This window comes from Macaca fascicularis, chromosome 3, assembly GCF_037993035.2.
Source record: "Macaca fascicularis isolate 582-1 chromosome 3, T2T-MFA8v1.1".
NCBI classification, from domain to species: Eukaryota; Metazoa; Chordata; class Mammalia; order Primates; family Cercopithecidae; genus Macaca; species Macaca fascicularis.
Window position 1 is genome coordinate 145,090,618 of NC_088377.1, and position 18,444 is coordinate 145,109,061.

General features: G+C 39.6%; 1 protein-coding gene across 3 annotated transcripts in view; it reads right to left on the reverse strand.

The window, feature by feature from the left end:
* RELN (reelin) overlaps positions 1 to 18,444 on the reverse strand; it is a 510,762-nt gene that overhangs the window by 87,499 nt on the left and 404,819 nt on the right. For all 3 annotated transcript variants that reach the window (XM_005550435.4, XM_065542420.1, XM_045387530.2), the window contains exons 29-36: positions 15,727 to 15,884; positions 14,282 to 14,489; positions 12,610 to 12,686; positions 6,703 to 6,861; positions 6,326 to 6,514; positions 5,370 to 5,643; positions 1,937 to 2,077; positions 1,655 to 1,832 (exon numbers count right to left, since the gene is read on the reverse strand). In XM_005550435.4, the coding sequence (XP_005550492.3) occupies positions 1,655 to 1,832; positions 1,937 to 2,077; positions 5,370 to 5,643; positions 6,326 to 6,514; positions 6,703 to 6,861; positions 12,610 to 12,686; positions 14,282 to 14,489; positions 15,727 to 15,884 (1,384 nt within the window). The remainder of the gene's footprint in view (positions 1 to 1,654; positions 1,833 to 1,936; positions 2,078 to 5,369; positions 5,644 to 6,325; positions 6,515 to 6,702; positions 6,862 to 12,609; positions 12,687 to 14,281; positions 14,490 to 15,726; positions 15,885 to 18,444) is intronic.

Here is an 18,444-nt window from a genome sequence, read left to right on the forward strand (position 1 = left end):
CCATTTGTGCTAAATGTGAGAAATTCTTTCGTAACAAACAAGCTATTTTAATAGTAGATAGTATTCCTGAATCTGTAAACATTAAAAAGAGACTATCATATCCTTTTTCGCGAAAGAATGACTTTCTAGGTCACACTGCAATCTACTGAATGGCACATGCTGCGTCCTCTCTACATCTTGCAGAGCTGATAGATAATACGTCTAACACATACAATGCTTGGCTGCTCTTGCATTTGGATGGCTAAAGGGAAAATACAAAACACCATGCATCTTCCTTGTTTAGAGGATCAAAAGACTAGGTTAATTCCACCACTTAAAGATTTATCAGATAAAGATCTGTCAATCACAAAAAGTTATAGGACTTCTGCTTTTTAGTCTTGTCAACTGGTTCAAATGGGTCAGATGTGAGCTAGTGGTAACGAGAACTAATATCTTAGTTAAGACAAAACAAAACAAATCCTGCTGCTCCCAAAACCAGGAGTCTCCACTCTGAAATGTTCTACCTCAATTTCTTCAGTCCCTCAAAACTCTCAGGGACTTGTAAATCTTTCTCAGGCACTATGCATTGCTTTCTTTCTCATCCAAAACTTGAGAAGAATTTGGATTCAAGCAAGGATGATAACTGGCATCTATTAACTATAATTGAAAAGGTTCCAGGGTATCTAATTTTCTAGGTGTTAGATGTTAATCATTAGGGTTGTACAGAAACCCATGCAGGTTTTTGTCAAAGACTTCATTTGCACACCTAGGTTAGCCAATTTCCCCATGCTGAGAGAGATGGGTGTGGCATGTATTCACATATGAAGATGTGCCAGCTTAGCACAGAGTGTCACATAATTGCTTAACATCTCTCTAACCGAACATCTAGGCTGAAATACAAGATGATGTTTGAAAATGCTATTTTATTTGACTTAAATATTTGGTTTTCTTTTCTTTTTTTTTTTTTTTTGAGACGGAGTCTCACTCTGTCACCCAGGCTAAAGTGCAGTGGTGTGACGTTGGCTCACTGTAACCTCCACCTCCCGGGTTCACGCTATTCTCCTGCCTCAGCCTCCCGAGTAGTTGGGACTACAAGTGCCTGTCACCACGCCCGGCAAATTTTTTGTATTTTTAGTGGAGACGGGGTTTCACCATGTTAGCCAGGATGGTCTCCATCTCCTGACCTCATGATCTGCTCGCCTTGGCCTCCCAAAGTGCTGGGATTACAGGCGTGAGCCACCGCGCCTGGCCAAATATTTGGTTTTCTTAAAGTCACCAAATGGTTCTATGGGCAGAAAAAAAGAGAAAAGAAAAACTACAGACTGTTCATAAAGTCATTCAGAAAATATTCCAAGTTAAATATTTAGTAACATTAAATCTTAGATTATGGAAATTTACATTCTAAAAACTATATACATATAAATTTATGTATATAATTCCAGCAGGAAGTAAGGAAGGTCTGATCACCAAAGCAGAGGAAGAAGTTTATGCCCAAGTGATCATGAAAAAGTGACTGCACTCAGAAGAGGAAACAGGGTTTGGGCTAAAAGTCAATAACTATGCATTAAATATTATGTCATTTGAAGAGATTCAGAAATGCATTTGCGTTGAGCAGTGACTGAAGACGACAATGTTAGTAGTAATGTTGGGAAGGAGAATCTTATCTGTATCTGACCCCTTTAAAAATTAGAGATGTTCCAGATTTGATGGTTTCACCATTCAGATTCCCCCTCTCTGCACCATACACTTCAGGCCAAAGGTCAGGATGCAAGTTCCCATTGAAATCGTCTTTAAGAATCGAGGGCAGAGGAACAACAGGAACACAATAGGGTCCACCAAAGCCCCGGTCACACCTAAGAAAGAGAGGGAGTGGAGAAAAGACATTTGTCACGAGTTCAAAGAGCCATATTTATTTTTGCATTAGAAAAGAAAGAAACTGCCAGTTTTATTAACTTACACACAGTGTCCAGCATCACAAATCCCTCGTCCTGAGCACATCCAAGGGCACCCTGAGGCCAGTACAACATTATCAATCGCCCAGGAATCAGCCCCCACAGTGTAGTTGGCCTGAATCCATCTGAACCGGGTCCTGGGAGAACTAACCAAAGAAAACACACCATTGGTTTGACGAGCAACCTTGAAAGCACAAGGACATTTATTTTAATTCCCTTTTCTCTTTAAGGTGCCCTCCTCCAGAGTCCAGTTGTCTCTTCCTTGACGCACTTTATCTTCCTACTAAGTAGTAGGAAATGCTGTTTTCTCTTGACTCATCAACAGGAGAGTAGAAAGCATGTTATTTATATATTTCACTTTTTTTTTCTCATGTAAGATTCTACAAACACATGTGTGAAATGGAAAAGTTATTTTGAAATATCCACTTGTTTTGTTTTTGAAATATATGCAGAATTTTAGTTTTTGCTTTCAGACTCTTATTGCTATTCAGTACTGGGAGGGACTGAAGGTGATAAACATGAGGAAAAGTTGGAGTCTTACAAAATTCTGGCAGTGAGGTCTCTATTTTACTGTCCCGGAATGGTTTCTGAGAGTAAATGGAAGCCCTTGATACTTCTGCACTCCACTTTGGTTCTCGAGGTCCTGGGTTTCTAAAGCTGAGGTCTAGAATGATGTGATGCATTCTCATATTTTCTATTTATTTGCAGTCTGTTATTTGGAGTATCTTGGGTCACAAGACTGCTTTATCCAGAAAGAGATGCAGACTTACCAAACAACAGTAACAGCCCCTGACTTAGGAAAAGTTTGCATAGAAGTGTGTTTGTCTATGATGTGGAATGTGGTAACACAGTCTACTTGAAGTAGAATTTCAGCAGCACCATTCTAAGTAGTACTGTTTCCCCTACACAAACTCTCTGTGGATGTGACACAGCTGTCGGCATGGTGGCTTTAACATGGAAACCTCATCACAGCACCACTGTTTAACACCTGTCAGTGGTTCCCCTACACGTGCACTGTCAAGACCAAACTACTTATGACGACATACATGGTTCCTCCATTGTCTGCCCTCTTTCCTGGCTCCAGACCTCCTACTTCTCACCTTGCAATTATATTCTGGCAACACTGAACCCTTGAATTTTCCCATCCACTCATGCTTTTTCTGGCTTCCTGGATTTTGTTTTGGCTTACGCCAGCACAAGTGCCCTCTCGCTCCCCTCTTCTCCTGGATAAGCCCTACTCAGAGTCAGCTGAGACATCAACTCCTTTAGAAAGCTCCCTCCAGTTCTCCCCAAATGAGTTAGGTAGTATGCTCCTGTGTTTCGATAATATCTCTGAGTACTTCCTCTGGTATCATCTCATAGCATAAACAGCTGCTTAGAGGTTTGTTATCCTAAATACAGTGATGTGCCGCGTAACGACGTTTCTGTCGATGATGGACTGCGTTTATGACAGTGGTCTCATAAGATTATAATGGAGCTGAAAAAAATTCTTATTGTCGATTGACATCTTGATGATTCTGACCTTGTGTATGCCAAGGCTAATAATGTGTGTTTTTGTGTCTTAGTTTTTAAGAAAGAAGTTTTAAAAGTTAAAGTTCTCAAAATATTAAAAGCTTATAGAATATAGAAAGAAAACATTTTTGTACAGATGTACAATGTGCTTGTGTTTTAAGCTAAGTATTATCACAAAAGAGTCTAAAAGTTTAAGAAAAGTTTATAAAATGAAAAAGTTATAGTAAGGTGAATTTATTATTGAAGAAAATATTCTTTTTTAAAATTTAGTGGAGCCTAAGTGCATAGTGTTTATGAAGTCTATAGTAGTGTACAGTAATATTCTAGGCCTTCACATTCACTCACCACTCACTCACTGACTCACCCAGAGCAACTTCCAGTCCTGTAAGCTCTGTTTATGGGAAATACCCTGTACAAGTGTACCAGTTTTTAATCTTTTATACCATATTTTTATTGTACGTTTCCTATGTTTAGAGATACAAACACTTGGAATTATGTTACAATTGCTTACAGTATTTAGTATAGTAAAATGCTGTACAGCTTTGTAGCTGAGGAGCAATAGGCTATATCATACAGCATAGGTGTGTAATGGGCTAAACCATGAAGGTTTATGTAAGTTCACTCTATGCTGTTCACACAACAATGGAATTGCCTAACAATGCATTTCTCAGATGTATCACCATTGTTAAGTGATGCATGACTTTAATATATTTGGATCCCGGCATCAGCTTATTCATTTAGTACCAGAGTGCTTAAAACACTGTAGATATTCAATAAGTGTTTGTTGAATTAAAAAAAATGAGTAAATGAGCTACAACTAAGCACTATTTAAAGCTTTAGCAGTCATAGGAAACTACTTTAGGCTAAATACTAAAATGTTTTGGCTTCCTGAATTTTCCCTTGCCACTTGGTTGTACATTTCTGGATCAGGTTTGCACCAGGAAAACAGAAACCACTATAAATACTTAACACAGAAAGAAATTAATGCAAGGAATTGGATGTATAGAAAGTGGCAGAGCAGAGAAGCCAGTAGAAGCAGCGAGGAAACCAGAGTTTAGCAAAGTCAGGAGGCCACTTACTATGAGTCTAAGACTAGAGGGACACAGGGAGGAAGTGTTGCTGTTGGTGCCCAGGGACCAGGGTCACCTGGAGGGCCACCCAGGGGAGCCAGAGCCACAGAAGTTGGCCAAGATGCAGCTGAGGCAGAAAGAAGGGGGAGGAACACCCTGATCTATCCCTTATTTCTCCCCTCCTTTCTCCTGCCAGTGTCTGACAGCAGAGGTAGGAGGCTGGGAAACGCAACCTGCCATTCAGAACAGAGCACAGGAAGGGAGACGAAAGGATCCTGGGGGGAGCAGTCCCAGGAGGTAATCAGTCCCCATAGTACCCGTTAGTTCCTAGAAACATCCTCCAATGATCCAAATGCCTGCGCCACAAAAGTGGGAGCCTGCTGTAAGTCAGTACAACTCTTGAATGTGATCTGAAATGCCGGGGAGGGGAAGACAGATGCAAAATAATATGAGCATTCCAAAGGAACCAACCTTTTGTTCATATTGTGGTACTGAGATGAAAAAAAACTAAGGGTACTCTCCAATATGTGGTAATTTCACATACTGCTTAGTGTGAATAAGTATCAGTGGGGTTTATGGGCAGAGACTTATTTTTACAACAGTTTAAAAATGGAATCTGGTGGGCAGCCTTTATGTTAGCAAAGAACAGAAAAGTTCAGCCTCGTAAAACTTTTGGTGCTCTCTAGCCACATTTAAAACTTGCAACCCAAAGCACCCTGCACTTTTTTTCTTCCTGGCACTTCCATGCATAATTATCATGAAAGAATAATAGAATTCCTAGGCCGAATCACAATTATTTTCAAATTAAGTGACAGGCACCCAACGTTCTGACATGTAGCCAAATGACAATTCTCACATGGTGGAGAGTGGAAGGTAGACAGTGATCCGCTTCCAATTCTGGAATCTTTCTGAGGTATAAATTGAACTTTCCGTGTAGTGCAGACAGCCAATGGTTGGAGGAACACACTCTTCGGTGACAAGATGCCAGTCCTTGCCATTGTTCAGAGAATACTGGAGCTGTACACTGTGGGAGCTGCTGAAGGGCTTGCTACAGCCCATGCTCATTTCAAACTGCAGAAAGGTAGATGCTGACACATGAAAATCCCAGGTCTCAGCATAACGAGGTTTTCCTGAAAAAAAAAAAAAAGTGTAATGATAGCATACATGTGTGCCATTTTCTTATTTGGTGTTTATGCTTATAATAAACATTTTCAATAGCAAACAAAAATCACGGCGTATCTTTAATGCCCCATATGTGCTTTGACTTTTCTTCTTATGTTTTCTGTTTTTATTTGGTTACCACAGATTTGGAAATATGGAAGGCTGCTAATTTGAAAAGCATTACCACCTTGGAAAGGGCTAACATAGTATCTTTAAAATACTGATATATTACAGTTGTACATATTTTTGTGGTTACATGTGATATTTTGATACATTTTATACAATATGCAATGATCAAGTCTGGGTTATTGGGATATCCATCACTTCAAACATCTATCTTTTTTTAAGCACAGAGTCTTAAGTCTACAAGGTATGAAACATAGGAATGTCTTCTCATAGATTTTTTTTGCTCTTCTTTTAAGAAACCTTACTCATATCATTCACGTTCCGTGAAAGACAGTTCCAACAAAAACCATCACTAGGATGACCAAGTTGTCTTAGGACAATAAAACTTCCTTTTTTTCCCTGAGAGCCACCCTCAGCATGGGTAATTAGGCACAGTTTTGCATTAGAAAGTTTCCTCCTGAGTTTTAGTTAATTTAGTCCTCTAGGTAATCAAATATTCTCCTTTTATCTAGTGATAATATATACCTATGTTTTCAGTGAATATCAGAGCAGTGTCCATGGAGAGACAGTCAATATCAACTTGACCTCCTTGGATTCGATACCAGTTGGCTTGCAAATCTATAGAGCCATCAAATTTGTCTTGAAATCCAGTTTGAGAGCTGTCATTCATTCCTATAAGAACATCATCCAAAGCCCACTGGGCTGAATGCTTCCCTGCAATCAGATGAATAAAGGCAGTTAGAGAAGGTTTGTTACATAGCAATATGAATATCTTCATGACGGTGATTTTAAATCAAATTGTCTAGAAATTGACAGCAAATTAAGAAACACACAGTGCAAGGTGGGTATGGATACTGCATGACCTAAAAGCTACCAGAAAGCTGGAGTGAGCAGTAAGTTACCATGTTGTGGCTGCCACCATCGAAATGCTGTTGCAGGTGTCTTCGCCTCCTGTGGCAGGTCAATGGAAATGATCTGTGGTTCCAGGAAGGACATGAAGTCCAACTCTCGAAGCAAATGCCAGAGTATCCCATTGTCATTTGAATACTGAACAATAAGCCCTGAGTTAAAAGACATAAATCCAGTTATTTGGACACTTTCCTAGAGGGAAGGAACAGTATTTCTTAAATGGTGAGACTGCAGCAACCTCAAATTGTGTCTCCTAGAATAAGAGGGCATATTCGTGTAACTTCCAAGGAATGAATTAGTGGACCTGAAGGCTCATCAATTTTTTGAGAGTTTCTAATGCACTGATTCCCAGGAAATGAAGGAAAAAATACAGAAGCTCTTATAAGACTACTCAGCTTTGTATGAGTGATGAGTAAGTTGGTAAGGGGAACATAAAAACCCACTATAGATCATGTATTTGAATTTTAGATTCTGTTCTGAACATTACAAAATCTCATATCATTATTACATATTCAGAAGAAATATCTCAATCTCCCTGGCAAAAAATCAAGTAGCTCTTTGTTGCCGAAGCACAAGGCAATAGGCACTGCCTGGTCTGAAAATCTATTAAGCAGAAAGATCCCTTTACTCGCACTTCACACTTTGTCAGACCTTGGTCAGTGAAGCCTAAGTGAAACCAAATTATTATTATTATTATTTTTTATTTTTTATTTTTTTAAAATTAATTAATTATTATTAAGTTCTAGGGTACATGTGCATAACGTGCAGGTTTGTTACATATGTATACTTGTGCCATGTTGGTGTGCTGCACCCATCAACTCGTCAGCACCCATCAACTCGTCATTTACATCAGGTATAACTCCCAATGCAATCCCTCCCCCCTCCCCCCTCCCCATGATAGGCCCTGGTGTGTGATGTTCCCCTTCCCGAGTCCAAGTGATCTCATTGTTCAGTTCCCACCTATGAGTGAGAACATGCGGTGTTTGGTTTTCTGTTCTTGTGATAGTTTGCTGAGAATGATGGAAACCAAATTATTAAGTGGCAAAGCAGAAAGGCTCACGCCTCTCCAACGTTAGTCTGACTTTTGTTTCTCTGTGTCACCTTTTCCCCTTTTCTTGTCCCAGTCATCCATGCCCCTCCACTGTCACTAGGGTGATATGATCCAGGGAACTGCACATTAACGTGTAAGGGACCTCATGTCCCTTCTAAAAGAGGGTGCAGAGAAAGCATAATGTTGAATGAAAGGAAAAGGTTGCTAAGGATGAAATTGTGGGAATTAATTATGTACGTGTGTGTGTGTATAACTAGGTATAAATCAGTGCCCGTGTTAAGAATAAGACTGTGCCAGCCTTTATACCCCCTCTTTGGTAGGAAGGGATAGAGTGGTAGAGGGTATTGATCTAATTGCCTATTCCATAATTTTCCTAAGACTGGCACTGCATATTCATAATTACGACTAGGGATACTGAACCACTTTTTGAATATTCATAGAAATTATGCTCAGTAAAGTTGTTATTTTCATTATTATTATTACTTTTTGAGACAGGGTCTCACTCTGTCACCCAGGCTGGAGTGCAGTGGCATGATTACAGCTCACTGCAACCTCTGCCTCCCTGGGCTCAAGTGATCCTCCCACCTTAGCCTCCCAAGTAGCTGGGACTACAGGTGTGTGCCACCCCGCCTGGCTAGGTTTTGTACTTTTTGTAGAGATGGGGTTTTGCCATGTTGCTCAGGCTAGTCTCAAAATCCTGGGATCATGCGATCTGCCTGCCTCAGCCTCCCGAAGTGCTGAGATTAAAGGCATGAGTCATTGCACTCGGCAAATTCTAACTCTTTTGGAAAATTATATATATATATTTTTTGCTATATAGAACCTTTCTATTTCTCTATTCTTGACTAACAAGAATTTCTCAACCCTTTATCATGTTGGATAATTATTTTAGTGTCAAAAATATTATAATAAAGTGTAGTGCTAAAAGAATGCTGTTTATGGCTAATTAATTGCACGTGGAATTATTGCCACTACATCTGACAAAGGATGATGCTAGGAACAAAAATGACAAATATGCTAAAATTAGAAATCTCAAGATAATAAAACCTACTGTATTTAAAATAAAAAAACTCATTAGACTGAATGAGAGGATGAAAATATGTTCAAATAACAGAACTCTCTGGGGAGAAAGCATGCTGTATACAGGTGTGGGGATGAGGGTTACAGGTTCTGTTGACGAAGGTGAGACCCACATGTTGGGAAAGGGACAGTCACACTAAAGTTCATGAAGAAAATGGAAGCAAGGCTGTCTTTATTCTAGTCAAGTTGAGGAATGTGTGGCATAAGCTCCAGTCTTCAAACTCTGATGTTGCTCAAGATATGTCCTATGGGCTTTTTAGTGTGATGTTGGATGTCTGAGGGTTCAGACACATCAAAATTCAGGTTTTTTTGTGGTTACTAATTTGTATTAATATGGTTTAAGCTTAATAAGATGAGAGAGAGGCTGAGATTGAGATTACTTAGTTATTTTGGGGTGACCTAATCAGAAGGTAGATAATACTAGAAATGAAGCATCATGAGATAAACTGTCACTGGCTGGTCCTTTATAGTGCCTTTGACTCAAAGTATGGTCTGAGACCAGCACCTGCATCACCTTGGAACAGGTTTTATAACCTGTGATGGTTTAAAAAATATGTCCACACATTCTTTGACACTCCTCCCTTCAAAAAGTGGAGCTTAATTCTCCTCCCTTTGAGTGTGGATAGTCTTAGTAACTTGCTTCTAATGCATAGAATATGGTGGAAGTAATGGTGTGTAACTTTGGAAACAGTCATAAAAGGCATTGCCGTTTACTCCTTGCTCCCTCTCAGATCTCTTGCTCTGGGGAAAGCCAGCCTACATTTAGTAAGGACATTCGAGCAGCCTATGGACAGGTCTACAGGGTGAGAAACTGAAACCTCTTGCCAACAGCAGAGAAGAACTAAAGACTTTTGCCAACAGCCATGTAAGCGAGCCATCTTGGAAGTAGATCACCTAGCCCTGGCTAAGTCTTCCAGTGACTGCACCCCTCCTGCCTTTTGTCTTGACTGCAACCTCACCAGAGACCCTAGGCAGAACCATTTAGCTAAGCTGTTCCCAAATTCCTGACTCACAGAAACTGTAAAATAACAAATATTTGATGTCTTAAGCTACTTAGTTTTGGGATAATTTGTTATGTAGCATACCACTCCAATCCTACTAAATCTAAATTTGCATTTTAACAAGCCTCCCAAATGACTCAGGTGCACATTAAATTATAAGAAACATGGCTCAGGAGGTGCATACTTCATTTGGTTTCTGCCTTTCTCCTCATTAGCTTTTTAAGGAGTGCCACATACACCTTCAGGCAGTAACAAGGTCTAAAGAGATGAGGGCCCCAATTCCAAAGGACAAAGAAGGAGAGCCTCCCAGATAAGAATGAGAGGGTCGAGGAATGCAAGAAAGGGAAACAGCAATATACATATCTCATATCACTTGCGAACCTCATTAGCCATGTCATCTAACACACTGTATATCTGAATAAACCAGGCCCTTTAACTCATCTACCGAGTGTTCAAGGCATGTGAAACACTTCTCTTTCTAAACAGCAGCTCCATCTGCATTCTGCCCAGTCTTACTGAAAATAGCATAATTTTGATTTTAATTCCAAATATGTAAATTGATGCTTCAACTTGAGTAAGTAAAGAATCTCTACTTTCATCACTGGAAGAGATTTGTTCAAGGATTTAAGCAGATTTACATTTTAACAACCAGTTTTCAATAAAAGGCTAAGAAATGCCCATGGGATGTGAATTATGTGGCCGGCACTGAGTTTATGAAAGTGGCTCAAGACTAGCTGAGAAAAGGTTGCTTGTTACTAAAAGGATACTGAGGGCAATGTGCATCGCAGGGCAGAAAACAGCACTTGTAAACAGAAGGTCAATACAGAGCAAAGACTCCTGTCTATATTATACGATAAGCAGATGCTTTCTATTCTAACTTGCTTAGGATTTATTTTTTTAGGTCATACATAAATAAGGGTATGGATTTGTAATTTTCAGAAGGGTTATACACAAAAATTTCCCTTATATTTCAACGTATCAAATGTCACTTCCTTGGTGAGCCCCCACCCAGACTATTTTTGAGTCTAAATCAGCACCTCCCACTGCATAAGTTTACCTTCCACCTCACCAGGCTATTTGTTTCTGTCTAACCCTTACAATCTAACATTTTCTGACTTATTTCCTTTCTTGATTGCTTACTACCTGAGTCTTCTCACTAGAATGTAAGCTCCCCTGAGGACAGGGATTTACCCTTAGGTGGTCATTAGTGCCCCACTGGTTCTTCACCCTCTAGTGCATGGTAGGTTTATGCTTCTTTTCCCCTTCACCACACTTTCTCTTTCCCTCTGCCACATGGCTGGCAACATCCAGAATCTATGCGGCAGCCACCTCATTATTCTGGGTGCTGGAATGAGGACCTCAGGTGACCCACGAAGAAAATGTAGCACAGGGAAGAAACCATTTTATTTTAGCCCACTGATATTTAGAGGTTTATTTATTATTGCAGCATAACCTATCTCGTCATGAGGGACATATCTGTCTTTTGGTGATACTGTATCAACAAAAGCACCTAGAACAATGTCTGGCTTAGAACAGATTCTTAATAAATATTTATTGAAGAGATTACAGAATGCAAAAACGGTCTATAAAACCTTCTATACTGCTTCAGTAAATAGATGACTTGGATAATTACTAGACTAAAAGTACTGAGATATTCAGTAAAAGTTATTAAAGCTTTCAGTTAGTGATAAGACAGCCAAGGAAATGGAGAGCTGATGAACACAGCTGTTGGTAGCTCTACTGACTAATAGGTACCGTTTAAGCCAATGTGTTTTACACAGTCATACTGAGATATTAACAAACTTAGAAGGTGCAAACTCTTCACATGTTGCTGAGACCACGATTTGGAGGAGGACACATCTGAGAAACCTGTGAATTTTGTGCAAGGAGTCAGTTCACATTCAAGGTCCCCTAAGGAATTATATCATATCTGTAGAGCTCCTACAGGCCACCCATGCTTCAAGCCTTTTGCATTTCTTTCAGAACGGAATTATTTGAGGCCGAAGATGGTATGAGTGCCTAGGGAGGGTGGAGTTCGGCACAAGGAGAGAAGCAGTATACTATGATGGTTATGGCATAAATTCTGGAGCCAGCGTGAGTGCTTTGAATCCCTGCTCATCCACTTATTTAGTGCACGATCATAGGCAGGTTACTTGACCTTTCTGTGCCTCAGTTTCTACATCTGCAAAATAGAACTAATTATATTACTTATGGCAAAAGAGTAGGCAGGAAATAAAATGAATTAACACCAGTAAAACACATGGAATAGTGTCTTGCATATAATAAGTCTCAGTAAAAGATAACATTTATTATTGCCAAGAACTGCTCCTCCTACACAAGGATTCTGGTCTGCCCAGAATATAAGTTTATGGGTGGAACTAGACTTTGATCTGCATTCAGTAATGCCCCGTGCAAACAAGTCTCTAGCTTCCATGCTAAATATAAGAGTCTCTGATATTGTTTTAGGATTTTTTTTTTGTGTGTGCCTCCCTATGGATAGTATAGAGCAGTAGGGTTCCCTAAAACAAATGCCACTTTGATTCTGCCTACACCCAGAGCAGACATGATATATTTCAGGCCTAAGGATCTGTATAAGAAATCTTAGGGATCATGGCTCTGTGCAGCTGCTGATTCTACAAAGCAGAAGAGAAGAGAAGGAATGATTCAGGGTAAGGAATCAGTTTGCAAAATCCTGGCCAAACTTTGGGAGGAAAAAGGACTAATCTGCCAATAGTAACTGTAATTTCCAAGGAAATATAGCAGCTTACCTTCATTTCTAGTTCTTGGTTTGATGCAGGTAATACCTGAAGTTTTGCTTCCAATTTGTATATAAAATTGAACGAGTCTGGGGAATAAAAACTTCAGTTTACTTACAAATAAGAGTTCAGAAGAGTTTTAACCATTTGCATTTTGATACTTTAGAAAAAAAACCTCCTGTAATTATTAAGTACTACTTTCAAACTCAAAGGGCATATGACAAGCAGAAAACACATAAATTATAGTAAGCTAATTCGGTAACCATTTAGAAAAAGTTAATTAATATGACCATTCATTTTATTCTGTAATAATGATCTAAACAAAAGGAAACCGTTGAATATCACTTCATTGTGACAGTCTGCTATAATGTAATGGAATTACTAAAATGGAAATTGAAATTCCTTAAATCTAGTTAACACTATCATTGGAAACTCAAGATTAAGATTTTTTTTTATTATACTTTACGTTCTGTGATACATGTGCAGAACGTGCAGGTTTGTTACATAGGTATACACATGCCATGGTGGTTCGCTGCGCCCATCAACCCATCATCTACATTAGACATTTGTCACTCAGGCTGGCATGCAGTGACACAATCTCAACTCACTTCAACCTCTGCCTTTTGGGCCCAAGTGATCCTCCTGCCTCAGCCTCCTGAGTAGCTGGAACTACAGGCATGCACCACCACACCTGGCTAATTTTTGTATTTTCAGTAGAGACAGGGTTTTGCCATGTTGGCCAGGAGCTGGGCTTGAACTCCTGACCTCAAGTGATCCACCTGCCTCAGTCTTCCCAGGTGCTGGGATTACAGGTATAAGCCACCGCATCCAGCCAAGATGAGAAAAAATCTAACTTAAGAAGTTGAATACCATTATTTGTTTAGAGTCAGATTACCTGTCAGTTGCTGATTTAGACTCACTTGGCTAAATTTTTCACAGTGGGCCTTCAGTCAGTATGACGTAAATTATGCCTCAGTCCATAGTGACCGACAGAGAGTACCTGCTTGACAGGCACACCTCTGAGAGAACAATGCAGATGGAAAGGGACGGAAATTGAAGGCAGAAAAAATATGACACAGGACCCCAGTTTTGTGAGGCGATCTAAAAATTTTAAACATTTTTTTTCTATTTCCTTTGTTCCACTTCTCAAATAATTTAATTGCTCTTTTAAAAAGCACTTTTATTTTAGGTGTATTATTATTTCCTTTGATCTTAAAAACCAAACAGTTCTTTATTTTACCAGTAGGTGTCAGTGTAGGCATTTAATATTTCTGGGCACCATTTTCAATAAGTGAATACAAATCAACTTAGATAAACGAGGATGCATCATTTTCGGACATAGAATGTAAGGTTGGAAAAATCTTTGTTTCACACAGCACACACTAAGAATAATATCAAATGGTTTTCATAATAATATCAAACTTTAGAAAATCAAGCTGGCATACCGTAGACACACAGGCCTTGGTGATGACCACACATGGATTCATGAATTGCGGCATGGTTTTTGTAGAAACCAACTATTTTATTGCAAAGCTAAAGTTATCTTCATTTTTAGGTATCATAATCTATATACAGAAACATTATTGTATAAATTCTCAATAACAGAACAGAATGTTTTAGGTTAGACCACATCGTGTGGTAAATAATATGTTTGTGAAAAAGCGTACTAGTTAATACTTTTTACCTGATGTTCCTGGTGTCCAGAGGGACCGTCCTGGCTTCCCTTTTCCCAGGGCCATTGAAGTAGAGAGATTTGCCATCGTTAAGTGTTCCACAGCCAGTTCCAACCTGGGCGCCTGTTATCTTGTACCACAGAGGGCTGAGCTTCCCCTCAAACCTATCGAACATCTCATTGTGATTGGGGACATTTGACACACAAGTTCCTTGTGCCGCTTCAGAAAAAAAATAGAGAGGAGAGATGCTTTGTTGGAATCATCAACCATGAGAAGGTCTATTCAACACATGGGCAAATGAAGAATGTCCATATGGATTAACATTGGGGAGAGAGACCACATGAAACTTTGTATCTCACAACTGTCGGTCTGAAAGACAGCCATCACTAGCTTCATCAAAAACACTATTCTGCCTCTGTAAGTTTTTATTTTTTGATAGAGACAGACATTGGGAAGACATTGGGAACCATACATTTCATAGTCCCTGCTGCTGAGGATTTGTGTAAACTGAGAAACAGATTTCATTCACAATAAAATTTGCTCATTTGTTGTCCTATTCTAGGATCAATAGGGGCAGTCAGTCTCAAATTAAAACAAAAATCCTTGAAACTGTGAGGGACAGCTCTCCCCGTAGAAGGCCTGCAACAACATATGTTTGTCTTTGGTCACGCGCCAGATGAAGGCTGGAATACTGAAAAGCTGGGAAGAAGCCTTTTGAAGTTGTCTCCAGGAAAAATAAAAAAAAAAAAGATTTTGAAGCTTATAATATTTTCTCCAATTTTACTCTTTAATCTCAGCTCTTTTCATTTTTGCTTGTAGCAACATCCAAAGGTCACTGTGGTCACAGATACTTTTCTCATAAAGTACTCTTTTGGCAGACCTGGGTTTATCATAAGATGCATTTTTATTTTAAATGTGTAAAATTACATTTCCTATAGATAGCGACGTAGAGGGCTCACAGAGGCCGTGCAGCCATGCAGCATGTGGTTAAGAGCTTCAGTTTGGGGTTTGGAGAATGACTGCCAGGGTTTCATACTCAGCTCCAGCAACTCCCAGCTGAATGATCTCGGGAGAGTTACTGTGCCTCAGTTTCCTTAAATATAAATAGGGCTTCCAGTACTATGACAGAGTTATTGTTAGAATTAAAGGGGATGAAATAAAAAGAACCTCAATGTCTGGCATGAAGTAGGATCTCAAGCAATATGAATTATTACTGCTATGAATAATAAATCCTCTTAAGGAAACGAAATTTGTATTAGCATGTTTCCTTTCTGGGGCAGCTCAAAACTACAAAATATCCTAGCATCTCACGTGCCTGGGTTGCGAATTCCTACAATTCCCAGACTTAAAGAAGAATAAATTCAGAATTTCTTTCTTTGGGAGAATAACATGAAACACAGCAACTAGAGATGACTATTTTACAATAAAACCCTCAGACACATGTATTTAGCCTTACCAGTATACCCCAGGTCACAGAAACACACTCCTGAAATGCAGTCCCCATGGCCACTGCAGTAACTGGGACAGGGCTCAGATATGTACACTCCATCTAAACCAAATGGAGGCACGTTTTTCTGTGAGCTGCTCTCCTGGATCCATCGGAATCTGGTCTTGCTGTTGGGAAAAACAACACACCTGTTTCTTGTACCAACATCTCATATCAAAGCATTGGAATATAGAAAAATTCAGGAAAATTCAACAGAGACTTCATATTTATTTCAAAGTCATGTCTGCTTGACTGCACTTAACCTTCAAAAGGTGTCTTTCTCTCAGACCTTTTTTTTTGAGATAGCATCTTGCTGTGTTACCCAGGCCGGAGTGCAGTAGGGTGATCTCGGCTCACTGCAACCTCTGCCTTTCAGGTTCAAGAGATTCTCTTTGGGAGGCCGAGGTGGCCAGATCACAAGGTCAGGAGATTGAGACCATCCTGGCAAACCCTGTCTCTACTAAAAATACAAAATGTAGCCGGATGTGGTGGCGGGCGCTTGTAGTCCCAGCTACTTGGGAGGCTGAGGCAGGAGAATTGCTTGAACTGGGGAGGCGGAGGATGCAGTGAGCTGGGATCGTGCCACTGCACTCCAGCCTGGGTGACAGAGTGAGACTCTGTCTCAAAAAAAAAAAAAAAAAAAAAATTCTCATGCTTCAGCTTCCAGAGTAGCTGAGATTATAGGCATATGCCACCATGCCCAGCCAATTTTTGTATTTTTAGTAGAGATGAGGTTTCACCATGTTGGCCACGCTGGTCTCAAACTCCTGGCTTTATGTGATCCGCCCACCTCAGCCTCCCAAAGTACTGGAATTACAGGTGTGAGCCACCATGCCCAGATTGATTTCTTTTTCAGCATAAATGTTTGAATATTTTCTCACCTTCTGCTCTTTTAGTAATAAAATCCAGAAAGATATTCCATTATTTTACTTAATTAATACTTCACCCTGCTATCACGCTCAGTTTATGGATATCTGCAGAAGAGGCTGTTTGGGAACGTTTGAAACAATCTTTCTTTCTTAGGACAGATAAGAGAACTCTGGCTATTTGCTGTTGACATGCTTCAGGTGGGGAAGAGTTAAGTTTGTACTGACAGCTCTATTCACCTGTGCCTTCCCTCCCTTCCTCTTCATCTCTCATCTTTAAATCACAAACACCAGTTTTAACTGCCAATGAACAAAAGAAGGACCTGGTCCGAGTACTTCAAAACCCTGGAACACTAGAGGGCTGGGCTACTGCCCAGTTCTTCATCTCCTAGAACAATAGTTTTGAGGTTGCCAAACTAAAATTTGTCCCAATTGCTTTCCAATTTTTAAAATACATCTTTTCTTTTCCAACATATGGAAACACACACACACACACACACACACACACACACACACACACACACAGCCCTGTGATTTCATACCAGGGAAATATCTTTTCCTTCTCAGTTCCGCTATAATCAAAGGATGAAAATGTATTAGTATATCTACATTCCAATTTATTTTGCTGCCAGTATTTATAGACTTTTGAGTTAATCCAGCTTCTTAGTACACAAGCATAAATCATCTTAAAGATTAATGAAGATTGTTAAAACCATAGATAAAGACAGCTCCCTCTCCCCTCTATTATTGTGAGGATAACATGGCAAGATCAGAATGGATTTCTTTTTGGCTCTTCAAGTGGCTTTGGAAATTTGGCAGCACTGAACCATAACCTTGGCTTTTTTCCCCCCTTCATTATTTTAAGTTACCTACTCATGGCAACTTTATAAACTGTAACTAGTAATGTTGTTTATTAGGTTTAAAATTTTTTGAGATAATTGCCTATTAACGTAAGCCCCAAGCCCCAGTTTCAGTGTAAGAGGAAGGTAAACATACAAATATATTTCCTTTGGAGCTAATTTGAAATATATTGATCTTCTTTTTAAGGTAAAAAGAATTGAATTAAATAAGTTTAGAAAAACAAAGCAAAAGCAAAAAAAATAAAAAGGTACAGTTGTCTTAGTGTCATGGACCTTGGGAAAATTCCTTCCCTTGGAGCTGAAACATTATTCAGCCTCTGAAGGTATCTGTCCTCTTGAAGGAAGTAAAGGGAAATAATGAACACCAGCATTTGTCAACTACTCTTAAGGAAAGTGTTAAGGCCTCTATGCCTCTTCCAAAAGATAGACTGCATGTTTGTGATAAATGAGGAAAATATGCCAATTCCCTAATACAAGTCCTCTTGGATTAGAAGTCATGCTTGCTGCTTCTTTTTTATGTTGCTATGATAGAACCCAGAGAAACATGGATCCACAGCATCTGTGGTAAGGGAAGTGATGAAAGAGAAAGGAAAACTTCTTTCCCCCACCCCAGGCTCTTTCACTTGGGCAAGATGAGGGCATCTCTCCATCAGTTGCCCCATTTCATGGAAGAAACCAGCTCGGATTTGGGCCCAGAAGCATTCAGAGGGTTGAAGAATCCTAAGTTTACGTAGAATTTTAGAAAAAGTTTTGGCAATTGGATACTGAATGAAGGACAAGTGAAATCCTTTGACCTGTCTCTGATTCTTGGGCTCTTACAGATTTTATTATAAGAGAATCAAGTTCCGATTTGGCCAGAGTGAGGAGGTATCCTTATTTGCAGTTATAGATCCTAAGGCTCCTATAGACCCAAGAAGCAGAATGCACTGTTACATGTTTGAGAGGGTAAAAGACCCCAGGAG